Below are 14,143 nucleotides of genomic sequence, written 5' to 3' on the forward strand. Positions count from 1 at the left end.
TTGGGGTCATCTCTAACAGGATATAGATACTGTCTAAGTTACTATATGACTTCTATCCCCAGCTTTCGTAACAAAAGAATCAAGTTAAAATGCACTTAAAAGAGAAACCTTAAGTGGAAAAGGGGTCATCATGATAATGAGGAAGGAAGAGCAATCTAATTACTTTTTCTTGGTAGTTTTATAGGGAAGAATTATAAACCGATTGCATGTATGAGAGCAAAAACTAAGTCTCTGTCTTCTACCTCCCTGCTTCTTTGAAGTTGCCAAGATTCCTAGGATGGGAAAGAAGAATGACAATGAGGTGGGAGAGAGGGTATAGTTACAATTAGGGATCAAAATATTGTCCTCCAACGATCAGAGGCATTATTTACTTGATCTTGAAAATGTGGGGTATCTATACATTCAGCATTGAATAGAAGATAAAATGCTGAACTTAACATCAGGAAGATCTGTGTTCAAATATATCTTCTGTCTATTATACCCTTGTTACTCTGGGCAAGTATTTAATCCCTATACACTTTAGTTTAATTTATTTGGCTGAGGTTCCTTTTAGTAAATTTCTGCTGAAAAATAGCTTGCTGCATCTTTAAGTCATCTCTGACTGCCAAGCATTTCCCCTTCCTCTTTCTCTCTAGATTTAACAATGAGGAAGGTTATAGTCTTGTCTTCAGGTGATGTAGTCATCATTTTATTCATTGGGAGGATCACACCAGGCTAGATATCTAATTAAAACATAACTTTTTGATAATGATCCCTTAACAGAAAGGATAGCGTATATCAAATTATTGATCTTATTAGGACTGTCATTCTAGGTTGCATTCAGACAGAAGTAGAGCAGCACAGAAAAAGAAACTTCTAGCATCTCTCCAGACATTGTGGTATAGTGTTTGATGAGGTGAAAGAAAAAGTCATAGAATAGGATTTTTTGAAGAGTTAGTAAATAACACCCAGAACATTGGGTTTATAATCAGAAAGATCTGATCAGAAAGATCAGAAAAATCTTCCTTCAGACACTTAACTAATTATATGCTTCTGGATAAGTTAATCTCTTTGATTTTCAATTTCCTTTTTTTGGTTTTGGAAGGCAATGGGGTTAAGTGACTTGCCCAAGGTCACACAGCTAGGTATTATTAAGTATCTAAGGTAAAATTTGAACTCAGGGCCAGTGCTCTATCCACTATACTACCTAGCTGTCCTGGAATATTAGACTCAATGGCTTCTTCAGCTCTAAACCTATCAACCTCTGACTTGGGTTACACAGTCTAAATTATTTGACAGAATGGAGGAGGTGTCTCCGTCTCTCTTTTATTCTTGTCCCCACCCCAGAAACTCTGAAGATTCAACTTGGGTATATGGCTTGTTAATCAAAAAAGAGGAATAGGGTGCCCAAATCCTGTATATGTGATCAGGGTACGATATGGGAATTGGTCATGGAATAGTCTAAATTTCATGAAGCATAGGAAATATGTGATTTAAAAATTCAGTGGGTCCTAAGGAAAAAAAGAAAAATGAAGGACTCAGATAACTAATCTACCACCTTTAAGAATTTAGTAAGTGCTTAATAAGTGCTAGATTCCAAAGAAAACAAAGATAGAAGGTCAAAACACCTTGGGGGGATGCTCAGTTTACTATTCACATTCACTTTGGATCTATTCTGTCTAAGAGACTGTATTGTTCTCTAAGAAGGTTGCTGGACTGGCACAGGATCTATATGGCCTCTCCTTTCTTTACTCTAGAGAGAATGATGCATCAAGATAATTTTTTCTCCCTCTCTAGAAGGTTAGGAACTCAAAGTTTGAAATTCAGAAATACTTAATCTTGAAGTTTGCTGGGAGACAATTTCCAAAACTGATCTTGTTCAGGAAATCTCTCTTTTCTAGGTAAAAGGTTATATTGTGATCACATTACCCAGGGAAGTCAAATCCCCCACCCCTTTACTCCAAGAAAAGATATTGAGGAACATTCCCGCTCAGACTTCAAATATATTTGTGACTGCTTTGTACTTTTAATGTGATCTTTGTTAGTCCCGGGGAGTGAGGAAAAACTCTTTTTACCTTCCCCTTGCTTTAATACTGGAAGAAGGTGAGGAAGGAGTTTCTCTCCTGAGGGCCAAGAGTTTTAAGAAGTTCAGGCCATCAAACTACCTTGTTTCAAAAATCAGAGTGTAGAGAGTGAGTATGAGCATAAAAGTGAGTGTGAGCGCATTCCTACAAACTGTTCAAGAACTTGGTTTTCTTGTTTTTAAACCATCACATCTTCATTTCACATTCGAATAAAGTAAATTTTTGGAACTTCAAAGAAAACACTAAATGGGATCACAAAGAGTCATATACCACTAAAATGACCAAATTAGAATAAGTTATAAAAGGTTAACCATTTATCTTCCTTCCTTTGTAGAAACAATTCATTCACTTTGGTAAAAAAGAACTGCATGTCACTTTCTGGCATACCCAACTCCAAATTCATGTAGTAGAAAAAGTGCTACACTTAAAATCTAAAGATTAATTCTAAACTTAACAGTAATATGTTTTTAAATTTGAATCTAAATCCTGTAATTCAAATCCAGTATTCTTACCATCACACCTTTTATACAGTTGTTGTGAGGATTAAATGGAGTAATATGTGAATGTGCTTAGTAATTATACAAAATCATTAACAAATTGAGGTGAAAAGTTGATGATAATAATATACATTGTTAGGCTAGGATCTTAACCTCTGTTTATGTTTTCTGATTGGTTAAATAAACCAATTTTGATTGTCTTTCTGGTCAGAGCCCCAAGTCATTTCCCTTTCTCATTTATCACAGGTCTTACCTCTTCCTATTGTAGTTGTCACAGGATATGGTGTTCAACTTCATTGTAGGATATGAACTTTAATTAGTACATCAATAAGCATATATTTAATGCCTACTGTGCAAATTTGTTTTCATTTGATGTTATATTGATGGGGTTCCCAAACCTGTATGTACTTGGGATTGGAACACTATTGAACTATAAGTGAAAAATTAAAAAAGAATTGTTTTTTAGTCTCTTTAATTCTTTTCTTCTCTAGTCTCTAGTCAAAGTAATCAATTGCCTTTACTTTGAGTTCAGTTTGTAGAGATTAAAACCTAGTTTGAGAGAATGCTTAGGTTTTTCTATCATGATAGATTTCTGATTGGGGAGTTAGGTGGCTCAGTGGAGAGAGCACCTAGGGGTTGGCTAGGTGGCGCAGTGGATAGAGCACCAGCCCTGGAGTCAGGAGTACCTGAGTTCAAATTCGACCTTAGACACTTAATAATTACCTGTGTGGCCTTGGGCAAGTCACTTAACCCCATTGCCTTGCAAAAGCTTAGAGAGAGAGAGAGAGAGAGAGAGAGAGAGAGAGAGAGATTTCTGAAAACAAAGTTTAAAATGTCTTTTCCTATATACTAAAAAATTCCCTTGTTTCCTGTAACTGTCTGCTTTTTTTTAAAAGCATGTTCATATTTGTTCTCTGTGGGGCTTTAGCTGGCTATTATCTCCTCCCTTCTGTCAAACATTCAACCCAATATTTATATAAAACACTCATCTCCATATTTTTTAACCCTGCCCTTCCTAGTTCACTGTGCTTGGATCTCCATAATCCTGGGATCTGATAAATGGTGTACATGTATATCATCTGTCACATGTTTTTTGTTTTTAATTCGTATTAGCCCCCTTTGTGAAATTTCTGTCCTTTAGGAATTCAAAGACACTCTCCCCAGTTGGCTTCTAGGAAGGTAGTTGTCCTTGGATAAAATTTTGTGTCTGATTTCATGCTTTTTTGTAATGAATTCTTTTGTAATTTTACAGAGTACCAAGCTGCAATTTTACACTTGAAGAGGGAACACAAAGAAGAAATTGAAAACCTTCAGGTACACCTCTTTAGTTCTACTGGTTATAGGAAACTGATCTGTTTCTCTCAAACACTGAAGTAAATCTTACTCTTAAATGAAACCTTTAAATAGACAGCTTTCTCTGACAATATAGGCTATGGAAATACCCAGTCAAAGATTTAATTCTTGTTTTTTCAGGAAAACTCCTCAAAAGAATGGAAAGAGAAAAGTGAAAATCAGTGAAAGATTGTTCTTTAAATGGAAACTGTAACCTTAGGATGGAAGTGCCTTTTGAAATATTAGAAATATTTCCAGCTGGTTTCTGTTTTACAATTAAATTTTCAAGAGAGGTCCCTTAGCTCTGTCAATTACATTGATCATTTTTATAGATATCTAGAGCAAATAATTGGAAAAATAGAAATTACACTTAGGAAATGATTGGTTACAGTTTGAGATGCATGAACATGAATATCAAGAATTAAGGATGGAAAGACATCTTAACCTTAAGTTATAGAATTATTTCCTTGACTTTCTGTTCTCTTATGTCTCTCTATTCAGTGCAATGTACTTTAAAGATTACTGAATTGGCAATAGTTCTGTATTCTAATCATGTCTCTGTCACTCACCAACCAAATGACCTTGGACCTGTATTTCATCATTTATAAAATTAAGTACTTGCTTTTAACTAAAGGCCATTCTAGCTATAACATTATATGAGACTATTATCCACAAAAGGGAATCTTTTGGTATGCTGATAGACTATGTCCCTCACAGATAAATGACTCTCAGGAGAAGGGTCCAAGAGGAACCAACTTGACTATTCATCATCTGCCAGTGTGACTGAGGTCCTATAAGCTTGTAACCTCAATTTGTCTAAAGTGGAACTTATTTTTCTTCAAACATAGTCTTTCTTCAAACTTTCCTTTTTTTTCATTTAGGGCACTGTAATTCTTCTAGTAGCCCAGTTCTGTTCACTTTAAAGTCATCTGTGACTCTTTCTAATTCATCATCACATGTATCCCATAGCTAATCACTTGTCCAATATTATTGATATGACTCTCTGCACAATGTTTTCCATATGAGTCTTCTCTACTTACATAGTCTTTGTTTTGACCCTCATTAGAGCCTTAGGCTGTCCTAATTGTTCCCTGATTTCTAGTCTCTCTCCCTTACCAATCTATCCTCCACATATCTATCAAAATAATCTTCATAAAGTAGAAGTCTATGACATTCTTATTGAAAAAATTTAACCAACTCCCCATTGTTACTATATAAAATATTAGGAGATTAGGATAAAATATTAATATTCCTAGGACAAAATGCAAACTCTTCAAACTGTTAAGGCCCTCCATTCTGATTTTTGCTTATTTTTCCAATTCTTTTTCATATTGCTACCCTCTTTTCATTTTCTTAGATGTTTTCTGAGAGTTCAGAAAACAGAAATTAGATTTCTACCCCAAGGATTCTAATATATTTTGTCCCTCTTGCCTAAAATATCCTTTTTATCTCTACCTTTCAGAATCCATATATTACTTAAAGATTCAGTTCAGATAATATTTCCTTCATGTTGCCTTTCTTAACCAAACCATCTCCTCTCTTATTGTTTGAGGCAGCTAGATAAGGAGTCAAAAGACATGGTCAAACTCTGAATCTATTAGGTGTGGGACCTTGGTAATTCAATTCACTTATATATTTATTGTGCCTATAATATATTCAGTTTCATGCTAGATACTGGTGGTACCTAGACAAAAAGAAAAACCATCCATTTCCTCCTGTGAAGGTCAAAAAGCATTTATTAAATTGGAATGATGTAATTAAATTGGAATGATGAAAGCGAAGTAAAAACATCTCTCTCTCTCTCTCTCTCTATATATATATATATATATATATATTAATAATATATTAACATATTATACAAATATATAAATAAAAAGGGTTTTTTTTGTGCTGGGGGTTACTAACAACTGGGAGAATTCAGAAAGACTGCTTAAAAGAGATGACATAAATTGATCCTTGACAACCATCTGGAAATTTCAACATTTTTAAAACCTTGGTTTCTTCATTTATAAACTGTGAGATTTAGACTATATGGCCTTCAAGGTATCTTGTAGTTCTCAGTTAATGATCTCTTGATTTACCTTGAACTTAATTACCTATATTCATATTTATTCTACCCAGAAAAAAATAAACACTTTGAGGGCAGAAATTGTTTTATTTTTATCTTAGTATGCCCAGTGCACAGCACATAGTGTTAGGTACTTAAAGAAAAAGCAAATGTTGAATATTGAAACAGAAAAGTGAGTTGTCAGGTCTTAACATCAAAAGTAATAAATACAAAGTCAAATTCTTTAAAAATTATTAACACAGTAGTTTAGTAATTAACTAGATTGATTCATCAAGATTAAATATCATCTAGTCCCATCTTCTTATTTTCAAGGTGAGGAAAATGAGACCATAAAAGGTTAAGTGATTAAGCAAATTAATGGTAGAAGTGAGACTTGGACCCAGGTGTCCTGACTTCCACTATAACACATTGCCTTTTGTATAGTATGAAGACAAATAAAGAAATAATTTTTTTTTAAAAAATTTAATATGACTTGTGATGAAGTATATTACAATTTTACTTTTAATTTTCTATTGGATGTTTTCCCCAATGTTCTATGTAAGGGGATACCATTTCGTTAACTAAAATAGTTTATATTTCAAGTGTTGCTTATAGCAAAACACTATTAGGTAATAACATATGTAGATTCGAGTCATACCCAGTTTAGTTAGCAAAGTCAAATAGCAGAGGTTTAATAGTGCATCCTTAACACAAATAATAATTATTATTATAATAGTAATATCTTTTGATTTGGGGAAAAGAAAGACTCAGGACTTCTATGCATTAAAAGGCAAAAAGGATAAAATTTCAAAATGACTAAGTTGAGTGGAAAAGGGTAAGGAATTACTTCAGAAATGATTGAGGATATTCAAAGGTATCCTTAAGTTGAAGGCATAATCAGAAAATAAGAGAGTAGTAAAAGGGACCTCAATCTCAAAATAATATGAAGTCTTAAAGAAGTGTACAATCTCTGAGTATATTTTGACCACAGACCAAGATTCAAGGAAATTTAAAATTACATTCCATTAGGATCTGAATATGGTATCACCCTTAATCATGGACAACATAGAAAAAAAAAAAAACTAGGGCAGCTAGATGGTGCAATGGATAGAGCACTGGCCCTGGAGTCAGGAGTACCTAGGTTCAAATCCAGTCTCAGACACTTAATAATTACCTAGCTGTGTGGCCTTGGGCAAGCCACTTAACCCCATTTGCCTTGCAAAAAAAAAAAAAAACCTAAAAAAAAACTATAAGAAAGATAAGTAATTATTCATACTTGAGAATTTGTTTTAAAATTATTCTAGAACAAAAGTTCTTAACTTTTTGTGTGTCATGTATTGATTTCTCTCACAATTCATGGATTCCCTACTTGGTATAATGATTTGTTTTGAGGGGCAATTGGGCTTAAGTGACTTGCCCAGGGTCACACACCTAATAAGTATGTAAGGGTAGATTTGAACTCGGGTCCTCCTAACTTCAGGGCCTGTTCTCCATCCTTTGCAATTAATGCTTTTAAATGCATAACCTAAGTAAGCTTACAAAGGAAAGCAATTATACTAAAATAGCTGTCAGATTTAAAAAACAAATTCATGGGGGCGGCTAGGTGGCACAGTGGATAGAGCACCAGTCCTGGAGTCAGGAGTACCAGAGTTCAAATCCAGCCTCAGACACTTAATAATAACCTAGCTGTGTGGCCTTGGATAAGCCACACAACCCCATTTGCCTTGCAAAAAAAAAAAAAAAACAACTAAAAAATATTCACTTACATGTTAAGAATTCCTGCTGTAAAATATCTGGTTTATTGCTTAAATTAAATTATTTTCATTCAGTGAAGTTTATTTTTAAATTTCTAAGTATTCAAAAGCAAAATATTTTCTTTCTAGTAAAAATTTTCTTATGACCTGTGTCCGACCTTCATAAATTGTACTTTTATGAAATGCTCATGTGACTTGATGATGTCAGTAGAGTGAAAAAATACTCGCTTTGGAATTAAAGAATGCAGGTTCCTTTGACCCCTTTTAAACCACTTATGTGACCTTGAACATTTCACTTAATATCTGGGAACCTCAGTTCCTCATATCTGATAAGAGAGAGTTAAGACAGATATTCTCTGAATACCCTTCTAGATAAATATTCATGATCTTACTATTTATAACTTCAAAATCCCCTCCTCCTGCAAGGCATCTGATCTCTTCCCAGAATTGCTCACTTTATGCCTCTGAAATTAGGATTTCTAAATGGGAATATACTGGATCTCATAGCCCCTGTTATTTACCTTTACATATATTAACTTTGATTTGCAAATTCAAGAAACTCCATTAGCCAAGGAACTACAAATACAAAGGATCTTGGATCCTTACCTTGCCATGGATTTTCTGGGTAATTACTTCGCATGTTGTCTTTGGTCTTATAGTCTTTACAATAAAAATATTAGCTGTTAGTCCTATTTTATCTCAGATTGTCTTGAAGATGGAAGAAATGGAAGAAGATATTCAGTGTTCAAAGGACCTGTCTAGCTTGGAGGTAAAGGATTCTACAGATGCCAAGATTTCTTTGCGGTTCTCTATATAATTTGGAAGTTTCCTGGCTAGATGAGGACAGAAAACTACTGTCAAAACATTTAAGGTGATATTTGTAGTAAATTGACACTTCCAAAGTATAGAAAATTCAAACATTACTAAAGGTCTAGAACACATTTGAAAAATAAAGTCATAAATAAGATCCTATTTGCCTTCTGATACTTTCTGGTAAAAAAAAGTAAAGAAATTAACTAGCAAATTTCTCAGTCTCCTTATAATATAAAAGCCTCGGTTTTTCAGGAATCAGTTCCACTAGAAACTTAAAAAAAATGAGTAAGTACTTGGAGTTTAATTCAAATTGAATTAGCCAATGCCCTACCCTGGATATAGGTATCAAAACCTCAAAGTTATAAATTAATGAATTCTCTGAAATTTTCATTATGTTAAAATTTTTTTTAAAGTGCACTTTTGACAAAACAAAGCAGAGGAAGCATAAAGGGAAAATGATCAATTGGGCTGATAGAAATTCAAGAACTGGAAGGAGCCCAAATATATACTGGGACCCTAACTGATTGCCACTGGGTGCTGGTCAGAGCAGGTAATGTGGGTTACTGGAATAAGTCAAAAATTTGGAGTCTGGATTTAAAATCTTCTTCAGAAAATAATTAGCTACATGATTATAAGAAGTTCTCTTAATCTGTCTGAGCCTCAATCTCTTCATATGTAAAACTGGGATAATAGTAAGTTCCTCTCAAGATTGTTGTTAGGATCAAGTTAAATGACTTCTATGAAAGCGTCTTGCAAACTTCAGAATCTAAATATCAGCTGTTATCAACCACTAAATCCAACCTGTACCCAAATCATGAGGAACATAATAATTATCTGATTTAGAACATCCTTCTGTAATACCCTCTTTCTTATCCACTTCACTGTTTAACAGCTTTCATTATCACACAAATCAGTCCTTGTTCATTATCTTATTATTTCACAGAAGACTCCTAGAGTTATAACTCCATTTTTTTTTTGTCTCTTATTCACACTGGAGTCAGAAAATTGGGAGTCTGGTCTCAATCCTGTGAAGGTCAAAAAACATTTATTAAACCTCCATTAATAGACAAAGTTTATATCCATCTATATCTAGATATATGTCAACTCTTGAATTACAATTAGTCCTGGTGGTCAGATTCCTTCTGCTGCATAATTTGCCTTTATATGAAAAGTAAACCTTTTTACAGAATGAAATCTGTAAACAGTTAGCAAACAGTACTGTTCCAATCAGAATTCATAGATAATCATGGTTTTAGAAACAACTGAGAAGTCTTCTACTTCAATACCCTAAAGATAATAAATAACTCACTATAGATCATAGGAGTAGCTTGTAATAAATAGCAAAGTTAGCATTAGAACCTTTACTGTCTGACTCCCAAGTCCAGCATGTTTACATCAAGAGATTTTATTTATTCACTGAATTGCTAAATAACTGGTTAATTGACTCCCCTTCCCAATTTTGACAAGGGACAATGACACTAAATATTTAATAGTCAACTGTACTTTTAAGAATCCATCTTGGAAAAATGAAATATCAAAAGTATCTTAGGGTAAAAGATAGTATAAATCTGAAATGTTTTAAAACAAGCCAGAAGTAGCCTGCCAGGATGGTAGAAAGAATACTTGATATTAGCCTAAATTCCTTAACCTCAAAGAAGGAAAAAAATGCTCCAAATTTATAATAATCAAGGCTACACAAACTCAATAGGAAAGCACAAATATCACCCAAATATAAGCTGGTCCTGTGGGGACAAAGACTTAACAGTACAACATTAGCTTAAAGAGAAAGGACCTAGCAAGAGATGTGATCAGAATTATACAGTGCAGTGGCTCAGCCAGGTTCCAATGTTTCCTTTCAAACATTCCTGTCCCCCCCCAACTTGAGAAAACTAAGGCTGCCTAGAAATGAAATCTGTGAAGGAGAAAACTTGTGTGATATTCTAGTGGAAGAGAGGAGGAACTAAACAGGAGAGGTATCTGAGTAGATTTCTGGCATTGCCCAATACTTGAGGTAGGGAGGACCAAAGTATAGAGTTCTGGTATATTGGCCTTGGTGTGAGTTGCCAGAATAAGGGCAAAAGGTAGTCCTGGATCACATCATGCAGCATACAGATTGACTTGCATCATACCAAGTTTCCTTTCTCCATTCATTGATACTTCTAGGGAAAAAATGAAAGAAAGCAAGAATGAGACTGCTCTACACATGTACTAATATTAGAATGGAATAAAGGAGCAAGCGGCGTATCTTCCATAAAGGATTTAGAATAAAGAATATGTTAAAGATTATGGATGAGAAAATAAAGTTCAGGATAGCCTCAATGAAAACATCACAAGGACAAAGTAAAAGAATAATTGTTGGAAAAAGCACCACCAAAGAATGTTCCATAAGGTAAGAGGTTGGAACAATAGAGGGAAGATTATAAACACAATCTAATGAGAATGGGGGAGAGGGAAGGGTCAAAAGTTTGGAAATAGTCAACAAATAAAAATAAAATTAATAAATTACTCAAGAAACTTTGAATTGGGTAAATAAATGGGAATAAAGGGCAAGGAATAACCTGTGGGAATGAACTAGGATCAAATTTATCACATGAAACCTTAAAGTACTGACTTAAAAGATGGATCAAAATCAGCATAAAAGAAATGAATGAAATAAAGCACAAACATAAAAATCATATCTTTCAATGTGAAAGAAGGAACCCATGAATTGTATTGCCATCAAAATGACTATTTATTCACTTTCTCTAGACTCCATTAACTTTCTTACCCTCAAAAAATAATTGTGCTATATAAAGAGAAATTATAGCTAACTCCACAAAACAAAGAAGAATTATAACAAGTCTAAAGCCTGTTAAATTAATACTGGAGAATATACTATCCACTCAAAACTCTTCATTTACTTTTCTCTCTAAGCTTCTATTGGAGGAACACAAGCTTTTTTTCTGGACATCACTGAGGGAACCTCTTCCAGTTATAGTGACTCAGTCAGAGCATCTCACTACCTCTCCATCCCTTTAACTTGCAACAAGCAGCAGCAACTCCTGTCTTTGTACTCCATGTAAGGAGAGAGGGATTACAGAGGGAACTCAAAATAGGCTGCTTTCCAACTTTGATCTAGTGCTAGTTCAGAATCCATAAGATTCAGAGAGACCCTGCCTAGGATACCCTCACTCTATAACAAGTGAGGTACTCTGATTCTGACTTGAAGAAGAAAGAAGAGTCAAAGGAGAAAATGGAACAGTAACCAACTCAGTTTGGGTGGTTATTCCAGGCAACAAAAAACCATCTGGGGCTAGTCCTGTCTCCCCTGAGGGTACTCAGAGCAGAAATCTAGACTGATGAACCCTGGATTCCTCTAAGTATGAAGGTTGCAGCAGCTTTGCTGGCTAACCTCAGGAATAAGTCCACCAACAAAAAACAGCAACCAGAGAGTGACAAGGAAATATTTTAAGTCTGGAACATCAAAGATTTCCAGAGGGAAAGTCATCAATATGCTAGAATAATAAGGATGATCATAAAATCAGAGAGAAGAAGGGACACTTAATCCCCAAAGAAATTGCAATGCTCTCTTAACAAATATTACAAGACAAAGGAAAAGGAATATTGTAACATTTGAAATATGAATACCATTACCCTCCAAGAGAGCATGGGACAACAGCAGGAAGCTCCAGAATTGTCCAAAAGAGGAATTAAATGCATAAAAAATGAAATTCGGAATGAATGACAGTCTTAAACTTGCTGTAACTGAAAAAAAATTAATTGGATTTGAAAAGAAATTCATGATGAAGAGATTCCTAATAGAAGGTAGAGATCAGCAGATTGAAAAATAGTAATACCTATGTAAAGCAGATACTGGCAAAAGAGAAATGAAGAGGCACTGATATTAAAGGAACATAGAATTCTGAACCAACCAAAGCAATCAACCTTGAAGACAAGTATGCACAGAGATGAATTAATGATTGAAAATGTGTTATTAAGTGTCAAGCAATGGCTAAGAGCTGAGGATATAAATAAAACAAAAAATGTCCCTGTAGTTTCTATTTTTGTTCTTCAAGGAGCTCACATTAGATGAGGAAAGTGACAGAAATAGGGGAGTTATGACTAAGGAGGGATATATATGGAATGACACACCTTATCCAAGTCCAGTGACAGTTATTTTGATCATGGTTCCAGACCTATAGGATAGCCTTCATTTTTGAAGGAGACCATGACTTCAAGGAGGTAATGCCATGACAAGCATGAGAATTGGATTTGAGTGAAGGGGTACTATGCTAAGGTACAAGTTTCACTTTCTTCTCCAGAGCCATCTGGTCCAGTGACCAGACATGAATTAGGATGACTGGAGATGATGCTGGATGTGAGGCAATCAGGTTAATTGACTTGCCCAAGGCAAGTAAGAATCAAGTATCTGAGGCTGGATTTGAGTTCCTGTCCTCCTGACTCAAGGCCAGTGCTCTATCCCCTGTGTCACCTAATTGACAATTAGAATGTGGAAAAGGTGGCCAGAATGAAGCTGTTGACATTGGAGAGGACTTAAAGATCAAACGCAAAGACAGTTAAGGTGTTATTGTGGACTTCCTAGTGCTTACTATAGTAGTCACTTAATAAATGTTTGTTTTAAAAAACAACAGTATAGTTCTCCCAAAATATGTTAAATTTTTAAAAATCTAAAAACTATAACAAAGAAAATAAAACAAGAAAACTGCCCAGAACTTCCTCAGACAAAAAAATTATGAATAGAGATAATTCCTTGATTACTTGCCAAGAATTGTGAATAGATTAAATAACATAGCAAAATGAAAAACAATGGAAGAAAAGAAAAACCCTTTTTCTTCTTATGTCACATATCTAAAAATAGAAAAATGCAGATTTATATGAAGCAGTAAAAATATTTACTGTGTCAGATAAACCTAAGAAAATAAGAACTGCAATAATAGTATCAAACAAGGCAAAAATGATATATAAAAATCATCCTCCCAGATCAGTAAATCAAGCCAAGAAATACTTGAGCATCTACCATGAATAATATGCTCTAATATTCTATATGTAAATGCGGAATCTGTGCTTCATCCATGGATTCATAGAACTAGAAGGGATTTTGAGGATCATAGATCAGTTACTTTGTTCCACAGAGGAGGAAACTTAAGCCTGAGAAAGAAGCAATTTTGCCCAAGATGACATAGTTAATGACCTTTCATCTTCGTTCTCAATTCAATATTCTTTCCAATGCATCATGTTGATTTCTTTTGGATGGATGTTTATATGGCTAAAGTAATCATCATAACCCCGTTGGCTCAGAGCCTAAAATAAACCAGACATCAGGGACTAAATAGCATCAAGAGATTAGAAGGTAGAACTCGAAATGAAGCATGAATAACATTTCTATTCCTTTCTTCTTCAAACTATTGATGCTTATGGTTATCAGCTACATTATCTCCAACTCTACTAAATTTGGAAATAATATGGAGACAAAGAAGAAATATTATTATATTGTAAAGAGTCAGGGGTCTAAGGCTTAAGTTATAGCTTTGCTATTTAGAAGCTTTTGATTTTGAGTAGACCTAGTTGAACCTTTATTCAAGGAATAAACCTCATATGGAGTACTCCCAAGAAATGGTCGTTCAGCCTCTGCTTAAA

At 34.4% G+C, this 14,143-nt stretch overlaps 1 protein-coding gene across 2 annotated transcripts in view; it reads left to right on the forward strand.

The window, feature by feature from the left end:
- The window catches only part of LOC141521988 (formin-1-like), a 402,521-nt gene that overhangs the window by 119,239 nt on the left and 269,139 nt on the right, over nucleotides 1-14,143 (forward strand). For both annotated transcript variants that reach the window (XM_074235036.1, XM_074235035.1), the window contains one exon: nucleotides 3,813-3,874. In XM_074235036.1, coding sequence (XP_074091137.1) covers nucleotides 3,813-3,874 — 62 coding nt within the window. The remainder of the gene's footprint in view (nucleotides 1-3,812; nucleotides 3,875-14,143) is intronic.

This window comes from Macrotis lagotis, chromosome 4 (genome assembly GCF_037893015.1).
Source record: "Macrotis lagotis isolate mMagLag1 chromosome 4, bilby.v1.9.chrom.fasta, whole genome shotgun sequence".
Taxonomy (NCBI): domain Eukaryota; kingdom Metazoa; phylum Chordata; class Mammalia; order Peramelemorphia; family Peramelidae; genus Macrotis; species Macrotis lagotis.